General features: G+C 43.1%; 2 protein-coding genes across 3 annotated transcripts; one reads left to right on the forward strand and one right to left on the reverse strand.

The window, feature by feature from the left end:
- The first annotated feature begins 950 nt into the window (after positions 1-950).
- On the forward strand, positions 951-14,817 carry LOC111965256 (UBX domain-containing protein 11-like). Its single transcript, XM_023989331.2, is given in 15 exon segments — positions 951-1,397; positions 1,510-1,544; positions 2,024-2,146; positions 2,502-2,602; positions 5,548-5,601; positions 6,277-6,299; positions 6,302-6,356; positions 6,689-6,812; positions 7,168-7,388; positions 7,705-7,782; positions 7,924-8,071; positions 8,386-8,489; positions 8,585-8,658; positions 8,794-8,943; positions 13,174-14,817. Coding segments are annotated over 15 exon segments (1,500 nt in total). The 5' UTR covers positions 951-1,326; the 3' UTR covers positions 13,313-14,817.
- A 912-nt stretch (positions 14,818-15,729) lies between these two features.
- Positions 15,730-26,062, reverse strand: LOC111965228 (centrosomal protein of 85 kDa-like). 2 transcript variants are annotated; one of them, XM_023989285.2, is made up of 14 exons: positions 25,851-26,062; positions 24,816-24,869; positions 24,168-24,299; positions 20,380-21,161; positions 19,999-20,132; positions 19,467-19,578; positions 19,159-19,338; positions 18,787-18,939; positions 18,414-18,568; positions 18,146-18,263; positions 17,940-17,990; positions 17,703-17,810; positions 17,121-17,352; positions 15,730-16,648 (listed from the first exon to the last, which is right to left on the reverse strand). In XM_023989285.2, exons 2-14 carry the CDS (start codon positions 24,862-24,864, stop codon positions 16,485-16,487), a joined length of 2,370 nt encoding a protein of 789 aa, XP_023845053.1. In that variant the 5' UTR covers positions 24,865-24,869; positions 25,851-26,062; the 3' UTR covers positions 15,730-16,484. The 2 variants fall into 2 exon arrangements, with proteins under 2 accessions (XP_023845053.1, XP_023845054.1); XM_023989286.2 differs by lacking the exons at positions 24,816-24,869; positions 25,851-26,062 and adding an exon at positions 21,951-22,188 and having other exon boundaries at positions 24,168-24,257.
- Between the last annotated feature and the right edge of the window lie 44 nt (positions 26,063-26,106).

A 26,106-nucleotide genomic window follows, 5' to 3' on the forward strand; every position in this document is an offset into this window, starting at 1 on the left:
AGAACAACCCTTATTGCAGGTAGGCCTATAGACACGTTAGCATTTAGCACATGAGCACATGTGGAATTGTGGTCCCATTCATCTGAAAGACAAAGTAAATARGACCATTTTAGACATTTCACAACAATTTAGGCTGTTGCTTAAACGTTCACACAATACCTGGAAACGAATCATCACAAGTAAGTGCTATTGATGATATGTATACAATTTCTGACCTCTACATTGCTGAACTCTACAATTAATATGGCTAATCTCTACTTAGTACTTTACTAATACTCATATTTTGGTTCTTACCTTGACCTCTGTGGTTGAAGGATGCCTCACCTTGACCTCTGTGGTTGAAGGATGCCTCACCTTGGCCTCTGTGAACACAGACAGCACCAGCAGGATGAAGACGGCACAGACCAGAGTTGAAGAGGGTTGAGTCTCTGAACAGCAAAAGTGTATCGGTGTTTATTTCAGCTAGAAGATGATGGGTCTGAAAGGGATGTGTGCACCATGACTGCATGGGCACAAGTACAGAGATCTGTTTTACAGTCATGAGCAGCGTAAATTAACTTTTAATAGGGCCTACAAATAATTGTTTTGATATTTGGCACTAGTGAAACAAATGGGTATTTTTSTATTCTTCAATTTTTTCCATATATGCCAATAGCCTATTTAATGTATTGCATTGTAATGTTATGTTTTGTATAGCATGCTATGTATAGTTATGTTTTGTATAGTATGTTCTGATCTAGGGCTAGGTGTGTGACAACTTTTGAAACAAAAGTAGACTAGTGTTTGGGTACATCATTCCATTTATATCAAGGTTTGTCGATGGATGATTACAATGTCATACTTTGAATAACAATGTATCACTTTAAATTTCAACGTATCCCTTTGGCTGGTTCTTCACGGTGTGAAGGATGGTGTATTTAATTCTGGAACCAGCAACGAGCCAATGAAATGTCACAATCCACGTTACCAATGGCAACGAACTCCAAACAATCCTCTAGATGTAAAAGAAGAGCAAGCACAATATTCCAACCTACAGAATCTAGAGTCATTCACTTGTAAGTTATTMATAAATTCCTAGCATGACAAATAAAAGTTAATTTCGTTTATTAAGCCTATTAACTGAACCAAGTGTAGACTTTCAGGACATTTATTTCGCGTTTTTAGCTGCTATGTGCTTGCATGTCAACCATGTCAATGTCAGCCAGGTGCTCATAAATATTSTATTTTTTTTTTGCTTTCATTATTGAATCACAAAATTACCTCTACACTAGTCTGCTAGCCATTTGTGCATCCTATCGACCCCAAGTGTTTTATGAACGTAAGGAGATGAGCTCACCACTTTCAATGTTGAGGAAAACCCGACGTGTTCCTCTTCCTGGGCCCATGAACCAGCAAGGGTATGTTCAAGAGAAAACAAAGTGGATCTCTTCCTAGACAAAAAGTAATTGCAATTAGATGGATTTCCATGTTCATTTGCATTACTGATGATTGCTATTTTTTCTCAAATAGGACAAGAGTGCCTTTCAAGGAGAATCCATTTGCAGGTATGGGATTAAGGTATTTCAAAAACGATATTTTTCTTGAGCAGATGGCCAGGAGGCAGAACATAATTACAAATAATTTGTAGACTGCAAATTGACCACAAGAAGATATAATATTTTATTAAATCATAATAATTTCAGACCTTGCTTAGGTTAGTATATGATCACATATCTCTCCATTGTGCATGGGAATACTTTGGAACAGATTTCCAAAATTAAAATAACTTGGAGATGATTTGCTGGTGTTTTTACAGTCTTTTACGACTAACAATAAAACAAAAAAATAAATAACATTTTAGTATTCTTTTTATGCTCATAAAACTTGAATGGTCAAATAAAATCACCCACGCGAGCCGTCAGATTGGGAACCCTGCTATAGTCTAACTATGAGATATCATAGTACATGTACTGCCTCTGAATATAGCTCTTTAAAAACCTGGGGTCATTCTGTTTGTGTTCTTGTCTTTTTTCTTCTTCTTTAGAATATGAAGCTACTCTGCTGAATGATGTATCTGCTTTGAATCACCCTACGCCTCAGGCTCAAGCCACTGATATTGCCTGTCCTTCCAAATCAAAAGCCAAACAAAGGAAAAGCAACAGTTGTTGTATGTTTGTTTGATGTCCTTACAACTCACCCTGTGCTGAAATATTCACAACCACAACCAACGTCACATCACATTTCGACAACACTGGAAATCTCATGCATGGTTGTTAGATTAGTATGTGGTGTGCACTGGCCACAAAATAATGTGTCTCATTTTCCTAATACAGCACTGTGGTCACAAATGTGGGTTTCCAAAAAGCCAGTTTGGGTTTCTGATAATGTACAGTAACATTGAAACAGAGTGTTCTCAGAATCAGTAAAAATGTATGCATCATTGTACCGTAAGACAGTACAGTAGCTTTTATTATACAGGTATTACGCTTCCTGATCTAGTGAACTCTGACTGAACCCTACAGGTGCACCCCCTAGTGATTTTGAGCTGATGTCCTCTATGATGCAGAGGCTGACCCTGCTGGAGACCAAGGTGAAGACCCAAGCCCTGGACATTGACCACAAGGTGAGCCAAGTACCACACACATTCAGACAAAGAAATTACATTGTACATTACATTTGAGTTATTTAGCACACACTTATCCAGAGCGACTTCCAGTGCAATCAATGGARAAACTGGTAACAACGCTTCTGTGAACACCTCCAGCGAGACAGCGTTTTGGTTAGATCTGAAATCGACCTCAACCACATCAACCTCTGTGATCCTCCGCAACAACCAATCAAAAGCATGCATTTTAAAGGAAAGCTCAACCACCGAAWGGTGATGAAGTTGCACGTACAGGATGCCTGTCACACAAGTGCTAATTCTGCACATATTTCTGCTACAGTATGTATGAACAGTAGCTAAATGGTGCCATTAAAGGTTTTCTAAACAAAAACAAAAACAACAAATCTGCCAAATGTGTGAATGTAGCATCAGTATTCTGTGTTCGTTATAGTTTGCATGACAAGAGACTCCTTATACTATAGTTTGTATAAGATACTTCTCATATTTTGAATGACAAGATACTTATTATAGTTTGTATGATGAGGTAATAAGAGACCTCCTCAAGCAGCAACATATTTTCCAAAGTTGTGCTGTCGAGTTGAAAATAGACAGTTTGGGAGTAGTTCCACTATGTCATTGAAATAGTAATTTACCTACATTTTGCAGTAGCTTGGTGATTGTTTACCGAAATTCAAATATTCATAGTCTTTTCAGTAGTTAATAACTTTTTTGCCATGTAATTCAATTTTTTTTATTTAACCTTTATTTAATTAGGCAAGTCAATTAAGAACAAATTCTTATTTACAATGACGGCCTAGGAACAGTGCCTTGTTCAGGGGCAGAACGACAGATTTTTACCTTAGCTCGGGGATTTGATCTAGCAACCTTTCGGTTACTGACCCAACGCTCTAACCACTAGGCTACCTGCCGCCACTGTAACAGTGTAGCTAACTACTGCAATTAACCCATTCAATGTTTCGCCAAAACAATATACAGCGTACAGTGCATTCGGAAAGTATTCAGACCACTTGACTTTTTCCACATTTTGTTACGTTACAGCCATATTCTAAATTGATTAAATTGTTGTTGTTTTTTCTCATCAGTCTACACACAATACCCCATAATGACAAAGTAAAAATTGTTTTTAGAAATGTTTGCAGAAAATACCTTATTTACATACAGTGGGGAGAACAAGTATTTGATACACTGCCGATTTTGCAGGTTTTCCTACTTACAAAGCATGTACAGGTCTGTAATTTTTATCATAGGTACACTTCAACTGTGAGAGACGGAATCTAAAACAAAAATCCATAAAATCACATTGTATGATTTTTAAGTAATTAATTAGCATTTTATTGCATGACATAAGTATTTGATACATCAGAAAAGCNTGGAGTCCACCTGTGGTAAATTCAATTGATTGGACATGATTTGGAAAGGCACACACCTGTCTATATAAGGTCCCCCAGTTGACAGTGTATGTCAGATCAAAAACAAAGCCATGAGGTTGAAGGAATTGTCCATAGAGCTCCGATACAGGATTGTGTCAAGGCACAGATCTGGGGAAGATTGCCAAAAACTGTCTGCAGCATTGAAGGTCCCAAGAATACAGTGACCTCTGTCATTCTTAAATGGAAGAAGTTTGGAACCACCAAGACTCTTCCTAGAGCTGGCCACCCGGCCAAGCTGAGCAGTAGGGGGAGAAGGGTGTTGGTCAGGGAGGTGACCAAGAACCCGATGATCACTCTGACAGAGCTCCAGAGTTCCTCTGTGGAGATGGGAGGACAACCATCTCTGCAACACTCCACCAATCAGGCCTTTATAGTAGAGTGGCCAGACTGAAGCCACTCCTCAGTCAAAGGCACATGACAGCCGCTTGGAGTTTGCCAAAAGGCACCTAAAGGACTCTCAGACCATGAGGAACAAGATTCTCTGGTCTGCTGAATCCAAGATTGAACTATTTGGCCTGAATTCCAAGAGTCACATATGGAGGAAACCTGGCACCATCCCTACGGTAAAGCATGATGGTGGCAGCATCATGCTGTGTGCGCTCAGGACATAAGACTGGGTCAACGGTTCACCTTCCAACAGGACAACAACCCTAAGCACACAGCCAAGACATCGCAGGAGTGGCTTCAGGACAAGTCTCTGAATGTCCTTGTGTGGCCCAGCCAGAGCCCGGACTTGAACCCAATCGAACATCTCTGGAGAGACCTGAAAATAACTGTGCAGCGACCCTCCCCATCCAACCTGACAGAGCTTGAGAGGATCTATAGAGAAGAATGGGAGAAACTCTACAGGTGTGCCAAGCTTGTAGCGTCATACGCAAGAAGACTCAAGGCTGTAATCGCTGCCAAAGGTGCTTCAACAAAGTACTGAATAAAAGGTCTGATTACTTCTGTAAGTGGAATTTCAGTTATACTTTTTTTTAAATACATTTGCTACAATTTTGCTTTGTCTTTATGGGGTATTGTGTGTAGATTGAGGGGGAAAAAAGCAATTTAATACATTTTAGAATAAGGCTGTAATGTAACAAAATGTGGAAAAAGTAATGGGGTCTGAATACTTTCCGAATGCATTGTATATATTTTTCAACCCAGTACATTTATATGACTTTTCAGACTTAGATATAATACTTTTTTACAAGGCAGTTTTGATGTAGTGAACTACTTTTTCAAAGTAGCTTCAGTTAAACAAACTATATTTCTCTTAAGGGTAGCTTAAGACACAGGCATTTACTGGAGCTCAACTTCTTCCAGTGTGAAGTAATTGGTAGCTTGGTAAACTATATTTTCAGAGTAGCTTCCCCAACACTGAAAACAGATACTAAAGACAGTAGTGGTCTATACACATCCGGCTAGTATTCTATGCATGAAGTACAAGCCCAAACATTGATATATGTACAGACCAAGTTATTGACTTGACAACATATCTATGTTTATTTTGTGATTTTCTATTTGAAGGAGAAAACAATTACAGCTCTGGAGGAGAAAATAAGCTTCTTCAGAAGTCAACAGGTAATTATTTCAGCCTACCGTATATATCATACAGTTCTGGAACCACAGATGCTCAGTCACAAACACGTAGCCTAGATTCATTGTATTTATAGAAATACAGCCCCATGTAGGCCTAGTATGCATGTATTATAGAAATAAGCCCCATGTAGGCCTAGTATTCATGTATTATTAGAAATAAGCCCCATGTAGGCCTAGTATCATGTATTTATAGAAATACAGCCCATGTAGGCCTAGTATTCATGTATTTATAGAAATAAGCCCCATAGGCCTAGTATTCATGTATTTATAGAAATATAGCCCCATGTAGGCCTAGTATTGCATGTATTATAAGAAATATAGCCCCATGTAGGCCTAGTATTCATGTATTTATAGAAATACAGCCCCATGTAGGCCTAGTATTCATGTATTTATAAATATGCCCATGTAGGCCTAGTATGCATGTATTATATAGAAATATAGCCCCATGTAGGCTAGGATTCATGTATTTATAGAAACAAGCCCCATGTAGGCCTAGTATTCATGTATTTATAGAAATACAGCCCCATGTAGGCCTATACAGTGTTCTCTACCTCTGTCATCTCCCTCTCATCTCTGTTAAGTGAAAAGAAAAGATATTAAGAGTATGGAACAAGTTACGTTTGGATAACCAAAACATTCTGTTTCTGTGGTTTTTAGAGAAAAACAGTGATAGGTGCAGAGAGGATGATCTCATAAAAACATGCCACAGGCTTCAGGGCCAGGTATCGGAGATGGAGGTAAGACCATCATCGCCATGGTGATAYGACGGAGCAATGTTTTTTTTGGTCCTCAGCTATCAGTTTGGTACATTGCACAGACATAGATGGACCACACAGTATTGAAAGCCATAGAAGCACTAACMTGTGTCTGTGTGATTTACAATATATCTTATGAAGTCAGTGCATGTCCAATTTAGACTTGAACTTTTCTACATACAGTATAACAGAGAAGTTGAGTTGTGGTGGTTGAGTCATCTCGAAGTCTGCTCTATATAGTTTAGTTCACCTCTTTAACTGATGTCACTGCAAAGTTTTCTTGAAACTCACAGTGGGTTTTTTCTCCCACTCAGCGGTTTCTGAACGACTACGGCATGATCTGGGTGGGGAGCGGAGAGGAGCGCGACACAGCCAGTCAACAGGAAGTAGAGGAAGCTGAGCAGACCCAGAGCTCCGAGAAAGGGGTGTGGCAACCAGGTAAAGGAACCAGGGAGTTATTAAGTGCTGAGCCTTATGTTGCAGATAGAAATATAATGAATAGATCTGCTAAGATTCCCTATTCGATCTGACAGGCAATCATATTCTTTCTACATGATATATTTCTATCTGAACATGCTGTAACAGTACACCCTCCTTAACAGGCAGCCAAGTAAAACCTAATCTAATCAAATCACATCTTCAAACGGTAATTTCCAACAGTACAAAGGAGCTGCCATTGTTTCAAAGCACCAGTTAAAGTTTCACGAGCTGTGCTCATGTGATGCCTGGATGATTTTCAAACAGAAAATCTTTAATTATGCATTCACTTATTATGGTGGCCTGTGTTTTGCAGAGACCTCTGTGGCCAGGAGGAACTTCCAGATAAACTTTGACCTGGTGCTCCAGAACATCCAGCAGTTGAACATCCTGGCTGGGGAGGGAGAGTCCTACGTCAGGGTCACGTCCAGAGGGGCACAGCTGGCCCAGCAGCACCTCATTCCACTACGGCTCTACAGCAATGGCATCTTCATGTTCAATGGGCCCTTCCGCTCTTACCAGGAAGCCAGCACACAGGTACAGACAGAGACTATGTAGGGAATACTCACTACACTCCGACTGGCTAGTCAGTACATAATCTCAGCACCCAGAACCAAATCAGCTACTGTTAWGATTATTACGAGAGAGTACAACACACCTAGACCAGGTACTGAAACAGACTAGATATTTGAACCAGGCATGACTTTAGATACATTTTCACTGAAGATTCTTTGATTTCAATGTTTCCACATATTGACTCTCTCTCAGATTGTAGCAGACAGAATAAGTACAGAAAGCTCAGTTCGTATCTCAGTCCAATGTGTCTGACATCCTGCCGCTCATGACTTTGCAGCAGTGCATGCAAGACCTGATGGACGGATACTTCCCTTCTGAGCTACAGGACAGGTTTGCAGATGGGGTGCCCTTTCAGGTGTGTGTGTGTGTGTGTGTGTGCTTTGTGTGCATGCGTGAATTTCAAATGTGCTTACGGTAGGAAAACTGACTACATGGACAATGTATTTCCTGTTTGTTTTGTGGTGAGTAGTGGGACGTCCTCTTTTGGTGTACACAGGTTCACGACAGGCGAGAGGAGGAGTTCCAAGAGAGGCGACCGTGGGCGGAGTTCCCTGGGAAGGGGCAGGCTGTGGTTGGATGCACAAAGGGGGAGAAATCAACAGACAGCTTAGAACACGCCTACTGTACCGTCTCCCAGATACCCGGTCGGTCCCCTCTGTATCGCTTTAATTTGTTCCCAAAAACACATGCTACACTTTACACTCTAGTTGAACCAACTGCAGGGGTGGAATCTCAATTGTATTTTTTGGGATTCCTCGAGTCCTCTCACCTCGCCTCCTCCTGAACATGCATGAGATGGGGAGAAACCTTGGATCTTCTTTGAGGAGGTGAGGAGAGGACGCAAGGAATCAATGAAATAATTGAATTTCATACTTGAAGTTGGTTCAACTATATGTATATCACTTGAGATTCAGCCCAAGCCTCTTTTGCACTGACTTGAACATTGACTTACCCACAGGCAGAAAACTGACAATGGACCAATTCCTGAACAGGCTGCCCAAGGTGGTGGTGAAGGCTGGTAGAGTGATTGACATCAGGGACTCCGTGAAAGCCAGTCTGCAGGTGAGACTGAGATCTGTTGCATGTTTCTGCATATACCTGTAGATGATGGACACGCGTATACTATATGCTAGTAAATGCCTGTGTCTTGTGTTTAGGGCTCTTCTGATGCTTCAAACAGCCATGCTGTGACCCTCATAGACACACCAGAGCTACAGGCCATGAAAGAGAGGTATGCAGGTGTCTAGAACTATTCACAATACTTTCACTTCCACCACTAGGGGGCCTTGTGACAGAGGAGACCCTGGAAGAGGGACACACATTTGCTAATGTGGGTTATGAACCTGTTCTCTCTACTCTAACTCAGGTTGGAGTTGCACGAGACTGATCCCCCCAACTCGGCCCGTGATGTCACCACACTGAGGGTGAAGTCAGAGGATGGCGAGCACACTTACATCATGAAAATGCGTTTCTCAGAGACCATAGGTCATCTGCGCCAGTATCTGGACAAGCACAGGTGGGTTGGGAGCCACAAAATGCTGTGCAGAGTATTTTGCCCAGGAAGTCCGTCACATTCACAGTACTTCATCTCAGTCATAGTGACTTTTGGGTCATGTTAATCTCGGACACCCAGAACTAAAATCTTGCATTCCGCAAAAATGGAAGAGGCAAATGGAAGGGGGAGAAAGTAAGGAACATGTCTGTCGACCCTGCATTAAAGTCCACAATAGGTTAAAGACCAAAATAGGTTAAAGAAAAATTGTGATAAATAAAAAAAGTATAACAGTTTCATTTAAGGACCCAAAAATTGACAGCTGTGCCATACAGATTGCAAAATAGTTGGGAAGAGATTTWCGATGTACCGATTCCATTGCACATGGTTTATGAACTGATACACAAAATAACACCAGATTCAAAACTTACAAGTTTTTCAATTTAAATTATACAAAATTCTTGCAACAGTAGAAAGATATACAGTGCCTTCGGAAAGTATTCATACCCCTTGAGTTTTTCAACATTTGGTTACGTTACAGCCTTATCCTAAAATGGATTAAATTGTTTTTGTTTTCACTCATCAATCTATACACAATACCCCATAATGAAAAAGCAAAAACAGGATAAAAAAATCTAATTTAAAAAAGAAATAAAACTAGATTACAACATTTACATAAGTATTCAGACCCTTAGTACTTTGTTGAAGCATCTTTGGCAGCGATTACAGCCTCGAGTCTTCTTGGGTATGACGCTACAAGCTTGGCACATCTGTATTTGGGGAGTTTTTCCCATTCTTCTSTGCAGATCCTCTCAAGCTTTGTCAGGTTGAATGGGGGACCGTTGCGGCACAGCTATTTTTAGGTCTCAAGAGATGTTCGATCGTGTTCAAGCCCGGGCTCTGGCTGGACCACATTCAGAGGCTTGTCCCGAAGCCAGTCATGCGTTGTTTTGGCTGTGGGCTTAGGATCGTTGTCCTGTTGGAAGGTGAACCTTCGCCCCAGTCTGAGGTTCTGAGCCCTCTGGAGCAGGCTTTCATTAAGGATATCTCTGTACTTTGCCCCATTCATCTTAGCCTCGATCCTGACTAGTCTCCCAGTCCCTGCCGCTGAAAAACATCCCCACAGCATGATGCTGCCACCACGCTTCACCGTAGGGATGGTGCCAGGTATCCTCGAAGTGACGCTTGGCATTCAGGCCAAAGAGTAGAATCTTGGTTTCATCAGACCAGAGAATCTTGTTTCTCATGGTCTGAGAGTCTTTAGGTGCCTTTTGCAAACTCMAAGTGGGCTGTGATGTGCCTTTTACTGAGGAGTGGCTTCAGTCTGGCCACTCTACCATAAAAGGCCTGATTGGTAGAGTGCTGCAGAGATGGTTTTCCTTCTGGAAGGTTCTCCCATCTCCATAGAGGAATTCTACTCTGGTCAGTCTGACAGAGCTCCAGAGTTCCATCGGGTTCTAAGTCACCTCCCTGACCAAGGCCCTTCTCCCCGATTGCTCAGTTTGGCTGGGCGGCCAGCTCTAGAAAGAGTCTTGGTGGTTCCAAACTTGTTCCATTTAAGAATGATGGAGGCCTCTGTGTTCTTGGGGACTTTCAATGCTGCAGAAATGTTTTGGTACCCTTCCCCAGATCTGTGCCTCGACACAATCCTGTCTCGGAGCTCTACGGACATTTCCTTAGACCTCATGGCTTGGTTTTTGCCCTGACATGCACTGTCAACAGTAGGGCCTTATATAGACAGGTGTGTGCCYWTCCAAACCATGTCCAACCAAATGAATTTACCACAGGTGGACTCCAATCAAGTTGTAGAAACATCAAGGATGATCAATGGAAACAGGATGCACCTGAGCTCAATTTCGAGTCTCATAGCAAAGGGTCTGAATACTTACGTAAATAAGTATTCAAAACAAGAATAGACTGATGAGTTTCAGAAGAAAGTTCTTAGTTTCTGGCCATTTTGAATCTGTAATCGAACCCACAAATGCTGATGCTCCAGATACTCAACTAGTCTAAAAGGCCAGTGTTATTGCTTCTTTAAATCATAACAGTTTTCAGCTGTGCTAACATAATTGCGAAAGGGTTTTCTAATGATCAATTTGCCTTTTAAAAGAAACTTGGATTAGCTAACACATCGTGCCATTGGAACACAGGAGTGATGGATGCTGATAATGGGCCTCTGTATGCCTACGTAGATATTCCATTAAAAAAATTAAGGAAAGAAAAAGCCGTTTCCAGCTACAAAAGTAATTTACAACATTAACAATGTCTACACTGTATTTCTGATCAATTTGATGTTATTCAAATGGACAAAAAAAATGATTTTCTTTTTATAAAACAAGGACATTTCTAAGTGAYCCCAAACTTTAAACGGTAGTATGTGTATATATATAAGATAACATATACAGTACCAGTCAAAAGTTGACACCTACTCATTCAAGGGTTTTTCTTTATTTGTACTATTTTCTACATTGTAGAATAATGATGAAGACATCAAAACTATGAAATAACACATATGGAATCATGTAGTAACCAAAAAAGTGTTAAACAAATCAAAATATATTTTAGGTTCTTCAAAGTAGCTACACTTTGCCTTGATGACAGATTTGCACACTCATGGCATTCTCTAAACCATGAGGTAGTCACCTGGAATGCATTTCAATTAACAGGTGTGCCTTGTTGAAAGTTAATTTGTGGAATTTCTTTCCTTCTTAATACATTTGAGCCAATTAGTTGTATTGTGACAAGGTGGGGTGTATACATAAGATAGCCATATTTGGTAAAAGTACATATTATGGCAAAAACAGCTCAAATAAGCAAAGAAAAATGACAGTCCATCTTTACTTGAAGACATGAAGGTCAGTCAATAAAGAAAATTACGAACTTTGAACGTTTCTTCAAGTGCAGTCGCAAAAAACATCAAGCACTATGATGAAACTGGCTCTCATGATGACCACCACAGGAAAGGAAGACCCAGAGTTACCTCTGCTGTAGAGGATAAGTTAATTAGCGTTACCAGCCTCAGAAATTGCAGCCCAAATAAATGCTTCAGAGTTCAAGTAAGAGACACATCTCAGCATCAACTGTTCAGAGGATCAGGCCTTCATGGTCAAATTGCAGCAAAGAAACCACTACTAAAAGGACACCAATAAGAAGAGATTTGCTTGGGTCAAGAAACACGAGCAATGGACATTAGACCGGTAGAAATCTGTCCTTTGGTCTGCTGAGTCCAAATTTGAGATTTTTGGTTCAACTATCGTGTCTTTGTGAGACACAGAGTAGGTGAACGTATTATCTCTGCCTGTGTGGTTCCCACCATGAAGCATGGAGGAGTGTGGGGGTGCTTTGCTGGTGACATTGTCTGTGATAAATCTGTGATTTATTTAGAATTCAAGGCACACTTAACCAGCATGGCTACCACAGCATTCTGCAGCGATACGCCATCCCATCTGGTTCGTGCTTTTAGGACTTGTTTTTCAACAGGACAATGACTCAACACACCTCCAGGCTGTGTAAGGGAAATTTGACCAAGAAGGAGAGTGACGCATCAGATGACCTGGCCTCCACAATCACCTGACCTCAACCAAATTGAGATGGTTTGGGATGAGTTGGACCGCAGAGTGAAGGATAAGCAGCCAACAAGTGCTCAGCATATGTGGGAACTCCTTCAAGACTATTGGAAAAGTATTCCAGGTGAAGCTAGTTGAGAGAATGCCAAGTGTGTGCAAAGCTGTCAAAGCAAAGGGTACTTTGAAGAATCTAAAATATATTTTGACGTTTAACACTTTTTGATTCCATATGTGTTATTTCATAGTTTAGATGACTTCACTATTATTCTACAAAGTAAAAAAGAGAGAAAAACCCTTGAATGAGTAGGTGTGTTCAAACTTTTGACTGGCACTATTTATAAAAAAAAATTAAAAAAAAAATGGGGAAATGCAGACAATTACATTGATAAAAGTCACAATCTAGTTGCAATATTAAAGCTGATCCACCCCTTACATTTAAAATATATATCTGGCATAATTGCGTCAGATGCTTGATTAAATTCTCGGGGGAGACGTGCTTGAAAATGTACTAACGAGGCTAGCAAAGTATCCACTCCTCTAAATGGGAATCGCGATTTGTCCAAATGATCAGTGACAAAAAATCTGCATAGCAGAACAAAGCCACATCCCAGTCTGTTTGACATGTTATGAAAGCCCAGTCCTGTGCTATGCCATCACTATCAACTCTCTCTCTCTCTCACAATTTCAGATGGACAGATGCCACAGCATATGACATCATCAGTGCGTTCCCACAGCGCTGTTACAATGAGGACTCTCAGACACTCCTCTCCTGTGGGCTCACTCCCAATGCTGCTCTGCTGCTTAGGACTAGGCCAGTCCCTCAATGACAGAACAACAAATCGCCCTGTCACTCTCCTCGTGGTTATAAAATACTGCATTTACTTTCATAAACATGTATATTCAGATCTGATAGGGATGTGACACTAGGGTGTGCCAACACTTACAGAACTATCCTTTTCAGGATCATCATGACATGGGAAAATCCTAATTTCCATAGGAGCACTTGCATAATTATTGATGTAGATAATTCACCTTGAACCATGACTGCTTAAAAAAGGTAGAGTTCGCAAAATAACATTGCATGAGCAAGATGCAAGACTTCGCTCTCACACACACAGTATTTGTACATGGGCATGGGTTCGCTTCACACTCTTAGGAACCAAAAGAGCAGAGACGTTTAGCCTGGCGCGCCAATGATCTTAGTTGTTGCGGAAAAGTGGCCCACTATGCATCTACGTCATATCGCTGACTCTACCTTTAAAATGTAAGGATTTTAATCAAAGTAAATTACAATTCATCATGTGGAGATCACCAAGCCAACTTATTGAAAACAAACTTTATTTCTAAAATGTGTAAATAGAATTAAAGGATAAAAATATATTCAATATAAACATTTACATTTTTGCAAAATATTTGACATAAGGCAAGTTTGTCTAACTTTGTTAAAGCTCAAATGAGAACTCACATTAGTCTCATCTAGACAATGTTAGACATCCAAATGTCTGTCCCAACTTAGTGTCATGATGTTCGTCAACTGAAGGAAAGCATTTGACGTGACGTTCCATCAATAAATTAAACCACTTTTTTTTGCTCTTCGAACACYGAAACAAACTAGATGAAAGTTAGTGTTTAGTCATGTCGCACTCTTTTTTTCATGGCAAAATACTGACATCCATTAGTTAAGTTATTCATTTGAAACCAAAACATTTCTTGCTATTAGATGGAAATAAAATAATACTATCCACACGGATGGCATAGAGACATTTTGCTAGTACAGATATGGGCACCAAAGTGAACACAGTGTATAAGGACAAAGTAGGCACAGGGACTCACCTGTTAGATTACAGTATGTTGCTCTGTAAGACTGAACAGACCCTTACCAACAAACCAGTACCACAAATACTGTTAAGGAGTGTGTAAAATGGCTTCAGTCCTCATTGTCACAGACCGTTATCCCCATAACTAGCTGTGACGGAGATATCGTCTTCTTAGAGGACAACCCACGAAGCAATGTTTAAAGGAATGTATTGAGTTGCTCTGTTGGCTGAAACACTAAAATAAGTAAAGTTTTGAGAAAGAAAGACACTAGCAAATTTAACTGGTGACGATAGCAAAAGCGCAGAACCTTAACATTTTCGATCATCAAAGCAAGCCCACTACCTGAGAGATATCTGCAAACATGATTTAAAAAAAACTGTGCTATTGTACAGACGGGACAGATGTATCTAAACAATATCTCAGTTATAATGCTGACAGAATGTCTTTTCAGTATTAGCCCTACCACTGTTAACAGCCACTCGCACGCCAGACTTCAATGCTACAAATGTACCATTTTAAATAATGGTGGGTTAGTAACATTCCGTTGAATCACTCAAAAAACAGAATAAAATATTTTCAGTTGATTGTCAACCACATCCAACATTTCCCCAGAGGGAAGATTTAAATAATAAGTGGGGCAAAAAAGTATTTAGTCAGCCATCAATTGTGCAAGTTCTCCCACTTCAAAAAGATGAGAGGCTGTATTTTCATCATAGGTAACCTTCAACTATGACAGACAAAATTAGAAAAGAAAATCTCTAGAAAATCACATTGTAAGGATTTTAATGAATTTATTTGCAATTAATGGTGGAAAATAAAGTTTTGGTCACCTACAAACAAGCAAGATTTTCTGGTCTCCACACGACCTGTAACTTCTTCTTTAAGAGGCTCCTCTGTCTCACTCGTTACCTGTATTAATGGCACCTGTTTGAACTTGTTATCAGTATAAAAGACACCTGTCCACAACCTCAAAACAGTCCACTCCAAACTCCACTATGGCCAAGACCAAAGAGCTGTCAAAGGACACCAGAAACAAATTGTAGACCTGCACCCAGGCTGGGAAGACTGAATCTGCATAGGTAAGCGCTTGTTTGAAGAAATCAACTGTGGGAGCAATTATTAGGAAATGGAAGACATACAGACCATGTTAATCTCCCTCGATCTGGGGCTCCACGCAAGATCTCACCCCGTGGGGTCAAAATGATCACAAGAACGGTGAGCAAAAATCCCAGAACACACACGGGGGACCTGTGAAATGACCTGCAGAGAGCTGGACCAAGTAAAGCAAAGCCTACCATCAGTAACACACACGCGCCGCCAAGGACTACAATCCTGCAGTGTCAGACGTGTCCCCTTCTTAAGCAAGTACATGTCCAGGCCCGTCTGAAGTTTGCTAGAGAGCATTGGATGATCAGAGAAGATTGGGAGAAGTTCAGATGAAACCAAATAATAACTTTTTGGTAAAAACTCAACTCGTCGTGTTTGGAGGACAAAGAATGCTGAGTTGCATCCAAAGAACACCATACCTAACTGTAAAGCATGGGGTGGAACACATCATGCTTTGGGGCTGTTTTCTGCAAAGGGACCAGGACGACTGATCCGTGTAAAGGAAAGAATGAATGGGGCCATGTATCGTCACCTCTGTCATTGCCAACAAAGGGTATATAACAAAGTATTGAGATAAACTTTTGTTATTGACCAAATACTTATTTTCCACCATAATTTGCAAATAAATTCATAAAAAATCCTACAGTGTGATTTTCTGGATTTATTTCCCTCATTATGTCTGTCATAGTTGAAGTGTACCTATGATGAAAATTACAGGCTTCTCTCATCTATTTAAGTGGGAGAACTTGCACAATTGGTGGCTGACTAAATACTTTTTTGCCCCACTGAATGTTGTGTCATAAAAAGAGCGGAGGGCATCTTTGACAACACAAAGACAAAACGCATCAGTAAAACATTTATAAAATCAAAAAACACACTGGTTTGAGAACAGTTCTTCCACCGTAAGCCCTTTGACTGAAATGCATGACCTGATCAAGGATTCCTTCCCCAAAGGGCCAACATGAGATTCCAGTTCATACTCAATGAAGAGAGTAGAAGAAGCAAGGCCAATATGGAAGCCTGATCCCATTAGCCTGATGGTTCAGTCTGTTTTAGAGAGGCTAGCAGCTGGGGCTACTGGGTAATGCAGTTCTCTCCCATGTCCTGGGCATAGCGGTCTGAGATGGTGGTGCGGAGCTCCTCCACATCACGACGCAGCTGCTGGGCTTCAGTCAACTTCCTCTGGAGGACCTCAGGACTCAGCCAGTCCTCCACCTGCTCTGCCATGGGCGGGGGAGCTGGGGAGAAGAAAAAACCGTTACTACACACTGTGAAAGTGACTTTTTTCTTCTCTCAGAATGTAGCCTGTTAGTTTTTGAACGGTCTTCAATTGGCAAAAATGTAGCGCAAATGGTTTTCAGCACAAAAACATAAGGCATCTGGCAGAAGTAAATTCATCCTAAAAAACACTAATATAATTTGGTGTGTGTGTGTGTGTGAGTGAGTGTGTATATATACACACACACATATTACCCCCCCCCCCCCTTAAATAACCAAACATTTTCAGGATTAGGTGACAGGACCTGGAAGTATGATGACAACGTATTACAACACTTGAAAAACGAACCATGTTACACATGTATATAGCTGGAAGTATTCTGTGGCTGCAACACTTAAATTGATCAAACATTCATCTTTGACTTTTAGCAGCAGCCTTTTTTTTCTTTAAATGATACTAAACCCTGTAGCGGCGCGGTGGTCATCACTCACAGGAAACGCCAAGCAGCAGCGAGAGGTTGGGGTCTCGGCCCTGTGACCGCTGGGTCAGGACGTTGCAGAGGGAGCGCAGGTCGCAGAGGCATGAGGCCATCTCCCCGTGAAGACGCTGGGTGAGGCGGTCCCCGGGCGGCCGCAGCGAGGACGACGTCCGGTCCAGGTTCACCTTCTCCGAGTCCTCCAGACGCTCATGGAGGGTCAGGTTCTGCTCCGTTAGTTCCTGGTTCTGGGCCGACAGYTGGGAATACACAGAAAACACACCGTTAGGAATGACAGAAATAGGCAACATATTCAACTCATAGTTCTTCCTACACCTAAAAATAGTTGGGTGCTGGAGAATCGTCATAGATACAGCGTGTAAAATATATATATTTTTTTACAGTTACAGCACTCCAAAGGTTCAATTTCCATACTTATGTGCATGGTTAATGAATAAGTATTGAACCTGTTGTCCAGTTCATCATTTTATGCATTAGGACAGAACATGAGCTCTGGAGGTTCTCAAGACAATTCCACTCAGAACATGGAACAGAGCATTATTTCCAGTAGCGGTGTAGTCCTGTCCTAGCATCTCACCTCCTTCATGGCTGTGTGGAGCTGGAGCAAACCCTGCTCTTTAGAACAAACCTCCTCTCTCAGAGCATGGGAGCTGCTCTCCTCCTGAGACACCTGCTCCTCCAGGGTCTACACACACACACACACACACACACACACCAGAGGTTGGATATGGGTTAGGCATGGCTAGTAAGACCATATAGGTTACTAATAGAGGTATCATCCAAGGTGTAAACAGATTCAATTCGTATCACGTACTACGATCTGGGTGCCCAGTTTCGTCATCATCCTCAGCTGCTTCTCTATGACCTGGAGAAAGAGAGAAGAACRGAACGTTTTAGAACCAGCACTAGACGACAACCACAAAAAGCAGCGCAACATTTCAGAATGTAAGGTACCGGTGAAATGTCCAATGTAAAAGCTGAAGTAGGCCAAGAAAGAAGGAACAAGATGAAAAGACTGGCCTTTTTAAGTCTCTGCTGTTCTTCTCTCAGGCTGCTGTTCTCCCCTCTGAGTTTCTCTACATCCAGGGAGGGTAACCTTGCCCCGTCCTCCAGGCCCTCCTGCACCCGCTCTTGTAAACTGACACACACAAAACTAATTACCAAAACAGGTCATTATACAAACAAAGTAGGTTATACGAATATGCATGYATGTTAAAATGAGTACGTGTGTACACCTGGTATGCGATCATGTCAGAATGAGTGTATAGCTGTGTGTGTGTGTGTGTACCTGGTGACAGTGGTGAGCAGCTCCCTCTCCCTGCGTCTCTGCTCCTCCAGCTGGGTGTCCTTCTCCCGGGTGTGTGAGCGAGCCTCCTCCAGACACACCTCCAGCTCTCTGACCCGGCCCTGCAGCTGGAACGCCCGCTGCTCCACCTCCTTCAGCTAAAAATCGCACACAACACACGCTGCGAATATCAGAAGATTTCTACATCTTATTAATGTGATTCCTGAGACAGTGAACGCGATCGCCAGTCAGCAATAAAAAGACGACCTGGGACGTGGCCGTAGAAGCATCCAGTCATTTTGACGAGGTAGGACGTAGTTGTATCGAGCGAGATTAAGGTATGTGTGTGTGTAATGCAGTCTGTGCTGGTTTTCACCTGTTTGCTCTGGCCCTGGTAGTCCTCCATAGTGGGCAGGTCAGCGAGGTAGCGCTCCAGAGTCTCGATGCGCTGCTGCTTCTCTCGGTTCTGCTCTGCCTCCTTCTGGCACTTCTTCTTCAGGCTGTTGATGTGCTTGTCCCGGTTGCGAATCTACACACACACACACACAACGTCAAGTACGGAATAACGGTCACATTTTTATAAATAGAAAAATTCCCGACTGCAACACCACACACACCCACCCAGTTATTAAGTCACATGAAATAACTGTCACGTTGTGTAATTCGAAAAGGGAATCAGTTTATATAATTAGCAACTGGACTATCAATGTAGCAGTGGGATGTTGTGGCCCGACGCTCAGCTTCTCACCCTCTCCTCCTGCTTCTTCATCTCCTCGGCGTGCCTCTCGCYRGTCTCCCTCAGCGCATCRTTCAGRCGCCGCGTCTCCGCMTCCACGGCACCGAGGCGGCGCTCTGCCTCYTCSTGGGCGGCGCAGTCACCGCGCTCTGCAAACTGGGCCCGTAGGAAGGCGTTCTCCCTCTGAGCCTCCTGGAAGACACACAGGAAAGACTTCGAGGTCATCCGTGGTCGTGCAGTATCAGCTCCTGAAGTCTGTGTGTGGCTCTGGATAAGAGAGATGAAAAATGCGAAAGAACGTGCGAGTGTGTTCAGCTCACCTGCAGACGGAGCAGACACATGTCGCCGTACGGAGCGCCGCGGCCGAGCAGGGCGCCGTGGACTTGCAGCTCGCTCTCCCGCAGCTCCAGCTGAGACATCTGCTGCTTCTGTCTACAACAACACAGCCCAGAGTGAACCCCAGTGACATGGTCAGATACAACGAACGGGCAGTATCAGTGTGTGTGTGGTAAGTGTATAGAAAATATTTTGCTTTTCTGGGTAGGGAATTAGATATCCCTTACCCCAGGACACTTTAAAGGAGCGTCTTCATGGATCAGGGCTTATTTTCAGCCTACCCAAGGCTCTGAAGGCGTGCTACGCCAGAACGTAAGCCAGTTTGCTCCCCCCCCCCAAAAACAGATCTATGCACGCACTTTTTCCCTTTTATTCCTGGACAGTCACCAGTTGAAGTGTCCTGGGGTAAGGAATMMTTTCTTGGGATTACCGCGCAGTCGCGCACCTGGTTCTTTTGTTCAAGCAGCGCCGGAGTGAGTTTGGTTACCATTTCAATCTGAGGTAATAGGTGTGTACCTCTCTATGGCGAGCTGCTTCTCCTTCAGAATGCTCTCGTTGGCTTTGATCACCTYGTCCCACTTCCTGGTCTCTGGTGGCATGGAGGGGGTGGAGTAGAGAGCCGGGTACTGGCCCACTCCAGCAGTCATCATCTGCRCAAACACACAACGTATTGGACATGCCYGACTCAACTATAAACAACACCGAACAGCTTTATCACCAAGGAGGCCATCTTCTCTAAATTTGGCAACATTCAACCACTTTCCTCACTTAAAATGTTTTCCGTTGTCCTAACATTGGCATTTTGAGCAGGTCTAATGTTGAGAACTACATGTGTACTCCAGAGTGAAATGGGGTCAGTCAACGCTAGCTGTTCTTTGGTCCAAATGCTCAGCTCACCTGCATCTGCTCCACTTGCATGCGGAGACTCTCCAGCTGCTGCTTGTGCTGCTGTTGCCAGCTGGGCARCTCGCTGCATCTCTCCTGCAGCATGGGTTCATAGGCCTTGGCCTCCCTCAGCAGAGCCTGGGTCTGCAGATACAGAGAGCYGGGGTACACACCTGCTGACCCAGGCCCAGTTCCACCTGGCTGGCTGCTCCTCTGGCTGTAGGGGTCTGGAGCGCCGGGGACCCCCGGCCTTGTCTCGGGGAGAGCCTTGTACGAGTGCTCCATGGCACCCCTGTAGGCCTCCCTGTTGCCCTCGGGAGTCTCCCCCAGACTGGTCATCTGGAGCCTGAGTCGGAYGTCGGGGCAATAGCCTGCCAGCAGAGCAGATTGGTTCATTGTGGGCTCCATGGTGGGCATGTCRAACCTCTGGCCCTCATCCATGCAAGAGTGGTCCCCCGAGGGGAACAGAGAGTGGTCTAGTCCGTTCACRAGGCTGCGGTAGCGGCTCAGGCAGTCCGGCTTGGGCCCGGTGGGGTCGGCAYGCCCCGCGCCGCCTTGTGCCATGTCCAGGTTGGGTGAAGAGGCTGATTTGGAGAGRGAGGACGACTTCGAGTTGGAGGTTCCACCGGAGGTTCGGGAGCCCGAGGAGGCAGAAGCCTGGGAATCTTCCTGGGAACAGGGCCGGGGATTGGAGGCCGGTGGTCCGGCCGTGGAAGGCATGACATGGGCAGTGGGGATGGGAATCGGACTGCGGATGGGCTGGAACGAGGGGCTGCTGCTGGAACTGCACAAATCTGGGAGGGGTAAGAGAAAGGAACTGTTAGAGTTGGGCACGAATTTGAAGCAGCATTCATTTAGTAACAATAAAAAGGTACTTTGCTTTCACTGGGAAGTGGTGAWCAAAAACTGCCGCTCAGGTGGAATTGAATTCAGTGAATGGCCTTGAAAACAGAGTACAGCTATTCCTTTCTCCAAACAATCTCTGGCTTAAGATTCCTTTACAGAGAGTTGGCATGGTGTACRTACCCAACACCAGCCACACTATTTTCAGACGGTGTGTAGTATGCTTCATATCACCGTGACTGGGGTMAGTGGGTGGCCCAGGTGACACCACTAGTACTGACTGATCTGGTAAGTAGACCTTAGCCACTAGAACATGCGTCTTAGGGAATGTCCCTGGTCCATTCCAATGCATTTTTAAAAAGGGCAGTGTAATTCAAATAAATCTTAACAAGACAGTCATGTTTGCTTTTATTCATTGCCGACAGAAAAGACCATTCATTCACGAACCTCCTTACCACATGCAAGAACAGACAGGCAAATAGCCTAACCTCAGATCATTAGACTACACACCAAAGAAGCACCTCATTTTGATTGTGTCATAATGGCCACAAAGCTACATTTTGAAATGGAAACCGTTAGACACATCAGTTTTCAAATTAAGAAACCTCTGCGTTTAAAGCACTGGAAACTAGTAAAAAAACAACAACAACTAGGCCTGTGTGACAGCTAACAGCAGACCCCATACACAAGCCCTACTTCATTACAGCTATTTAAAGAGAAACCGACAGAGCACTGCTCACCTGGCACTCAGTCCGACACTGGGAGAACCGTGTTATTAGACGTGACATTTTTTAACAGCCCAGCGGAAGGGGTGAGCTGCAGCAGCAAGATGTTTAATGCTGTTGCCGAATTCCTTCCAATGCATTTTTTTTCTGGAGGCTCGAAGGTTCTAGGCTGACAGCAGTGTAGTGTCGAAGGCAGGAAGGCCTTGTTCCTTTCAGGGAACATTGTCCTAGAGAATAACCAAGCCAGGTTGCCCTGTACAGAGCAATCACACACAAACAGACACAGGCAGGAAAGGTTAGGGGTATTTATAGCCCCACTCTCAGGTTACAGAGTGATCTGTGCTGGCTGCTTATTTAAGCRCCTAGCCCTCTCCCACCGTCCCRTGCACGTCACATGAGTACACCCCAAAAGCGAGACTAAAAACAATGAGAGGGAGGCTAAAAACATCCCCCCAAAATGGCGCGTCTCATTTTGGACAGAGCCGTGCTTAGGAAAGGCATTGGAAAATAACAAATTAGTTAGCACACAACGGGAAGGAACTGGCAAAGACAGAGGCTCTTCCAGTGAAAACATTCTTCAAATTAAAATGTTCAGGTGCCCTCGATGCTCGACTGATTCATGAGTCTGTCTGGCTAGGACAAGTCCAAACAGCTCTGACGCTTTGAGGGAGAACAAACTAGGCCTACGTGGAATTGAAGTTGAGAGTTAATTCTCCAGCAGGTAATGGTTTATAAGCTCACTCAAAACCTAACTCGGCAAATATATGCTACTCCAGCAGTACTCGGAATAACTGTGACCAAAACATAAATGCATCACAAATAGAAATACACAGTTGGAAAGTAGGATACAATCAGGTGCATTCAAAGACCCAACAACTTCATCCAGGGCCCCAAAAACAAACCATGAAGGATGACCTGTCCGACTGACCTTTGAACTCTCTGACACTACACTATGTCCACACTGACCCTTTCCTTTGACGGTTTAGAATGGAGTAAGGGAGTTGAAGGGGTCAATACTCATGTTGCTAAGCACTGTTATCRGTTACAGCATGGGTGTATCAGCGGCACTAGCTTGCTTGACAGTTGGGCCCAAATAGAAGCGTCTCGTTAAATGCAATTCTCCTTTTAGTGTTTAATTGTGAATGCAGATGGCATGGCGTTATTACAATAGTTTAATGGACTCACGCCCAATTATTAAAAAAAAAAAAAACTAGAGACTCACAAATAGGCTTACCACAGGCAAACACACACAGACATRCCAATAAAGCACTCCAGTCTCACCTTCACTTGGGCATACGGACAGTACATACACCTCCAGTCCTAGTACTTCCCAAATTATGTTCTAATTTAAACCCCATCGGGTGCAGCTAATCTGTGAKCATTACATGCATCACTCAGCAAAGAAGAAAGGGGCAAGGGTTCAGAGTTTCCATTTAGCCGTCCAGTCCTAGCATTCCACCCCCCAAACCCCCAATTAGGTTGGCAGAGCCACCTGGTAAAGGAATGTAATMTACCCTCGTAAATCTCCTGAGCATCCAAGGATCATGAGCACATCACCCTGCCTATAAATAGGCTATACGCAACAACATAGAGGATGCTGACCTCCGACCCCTTGTTCCAAACTTAACAGTCACAGAGAGAAAACAGCAACCTGCTGTGGATTTCTCCTTTTCATTCACATCGACTGCTCTKAAGTTGATATGGTAGGTAGGGCGGCAGGTACCCTAGCGGTTAAGAGTGTTGGACCAGTAACCTAAAGGCCACTGGTTCGAATCCCCCAGMCAAATTGTTCCTGTAAGTCGCTCTGGGTAAGAGMGTCTGCTGAATGACTTAAATGAAAGTCCGGAGAGTCACACATACCTTGAGATTTTGGGCTTATCTGACGACGGCATTGCGATTAGGCCAACAAACATGATAATCGCCTCATACACCTGATGATTGTTTTCCAACTCTCTGAATGTCTGGCATCTCTGAAACTAAGGCATTTCAAATTGATATTCACAGAGGCCGATCTGAACAAAAAAGGTAACTTTTATAACACATTTAACAYGTGAGCTAGTCAGCCATCAGCAGTGTAACTAACATTACTCACCACCGTGAACATAGAGAACAGTTTGTACGGCTGTGTGAGGGGTGTGTTTCAGAACTGAGCTATACGACATGTTGCATAATAAGCATGGGTGYTGTGGTAGTACCCGCCAGGAAGTCAGAGCAGGGGGGGAACGTTCTCACCTTCTGTGCTGTCAGATGGGGTGGCGCCTAGCCCCGTGTCCCCACTGTCCGCTGTCCCAGGCCGGCGGCCAAAGTGGCTCTGGAACTTCTCAGACACAGCTGGCGTCTGCCACTCCATGTCAGGAAACCCAGCTGGAACGCATACATGATGTGTGAAAAGCACAACCAACATCCGCAAGGTGACACTAATAGCATCCCCCCCCTTCATTTTGATGAGGCTAAAGGCGCCCGCACAGCTACATAGGTTCTGTTTGCTCCAAGCAGAACTTGGTTAGGCTAAATGACAATGTGTTCTCATACTCCCTAAAGACCTCTGCTTAAAAAAAAACAAAAAAAACGAGAAGGCAAAATTGTTGTTTGTCCCACTTGAGCCACCGTAGCAACATTTCCAGAAACCCTTCCTCAAAATAGTCTTTATTAAATCTAAGATAAATCAAGAAAACTGTCATTTGTTTTGACGTTTTTGCCGAGGACATCTTAGTTATGCATTTCTTTTGTGGGGTGCAGTATTTCTCAARTGAATTCTTGCTACCAAACTTGAACTTGMCTCAAGAAAAAAATGTAGTGTGCACGAACAGCYGGAAAAAACCTGCCAAAGACCAAAATGTCATAATATAGGCGCAAACTGTTTAGACTGGGAAGCTTTACCTGTCAGCTTAGACTCCAGGTATCTCTGTGAGGTGGTCATTCCACTCATGTCATCTGTCAAGAAAAGAGAGTGATAATATGAACATCTGTGTGAAGTTCTGGGCCACATTCAGTTGCAGATAGAAATGCCATWAATAGAGCCAACATGACTCCTTGTTCTACATGTTGGAGATGCATGTTTGTTCTACATAACATATTTATATCTGGATGTTTCAAAACGTTGTGTCCTGCTGAACCTGTTCCTTGAGTGGACAAATGTTCTAGCCCTAGAGCAATGTGATGTGCAGAACAGTGAGAGAAAAGTATAGGAAGGAACAAAACACAAGCCCTTCCCTCCCCCTTGTTATATAATATCACAGCAATTGCTCAAGAGACTACAAAGTAGAGCCACAGCAACATCAGGAATTTCAGTGAGTATTTCTGGGCAGACGCAGATCAACTGTGMTGGCAAGAACACTCACCTCGAAATTACATAACGGGGGCTTGAGTGGTTTAATGGAGGGGTGTGAGAGAGTCTAAACTGAATTTAAGAGCTAATTAGCTAACTCTAATTAAGTTCGCCACACAGATCTCGCTTTCTATCTACCTAGATATAGCTTATGCCAGTTAGATATTGGTCTATTGGTTAGCTAAATAACGTTACATACCGAACACGGTCAGTGCTATCCGGGATCCTTGGGACGTGCATACACTAAACCCTACCTTAACCATTGTAAAATGTTAACTTCAATGGGGGGAAAGAATAGCATGGACACTAACTAGATAGTTAACTACCTACTGTTACCTACCTAACGCAACTGTAATATAAAGTCGATGGCTAGCTAACTTAAATGTATATTGTGCTTTAACTTTTTATTAAACAAGCTAGCTAGATAAGCTAGTAGGCTGTATAGCCTAGCAAATATTAGCTAGCCAGCTCAATACAAAATCGAACAACGTTAGTTAGCTAAATTGCGTTAATGACATAACATTAACCATCAGTAACGTTAGCAACACATAGTGACAGCGTAACAGAACTTCGTCACCTAAACCTACCTTTTCTGCAATACTTGAAAATGAACTCCTTGAGTGTGCCGAGATTAGTACATGTGTAATTTCGGGTCAAGAATTSGTTCTCCTCTGCCAGCTGCTGTTCTAGAGTTTAGCTAGCTAACCGTCTCTGATTTGACTCAAACAACACTACAAGCTGCTAGCAACTTCAGAGTCCTGCCCATTTTAAAATAGAAGGGAAACATGGGAACGTTCCATTTGTCAGGCGTAGTCCGTTGATCTGATTATGATAGAATTGGTA

This window comes from Salvelinus sp. IW2-2015, linkage group LG6.1 (genome assembly GCF_002910315.2).
Source record: "Salvelinus sp. IW2-2015 linkage group LG6.1, ASM291031v2, whole genome shotgun sequence".
NCBI lineage: Eukaryota > Metazoa > Chordata > Actinopteri > Salmoniformes > Salmonidae > Salvelinus > Salvelinus sp. IW2-2015.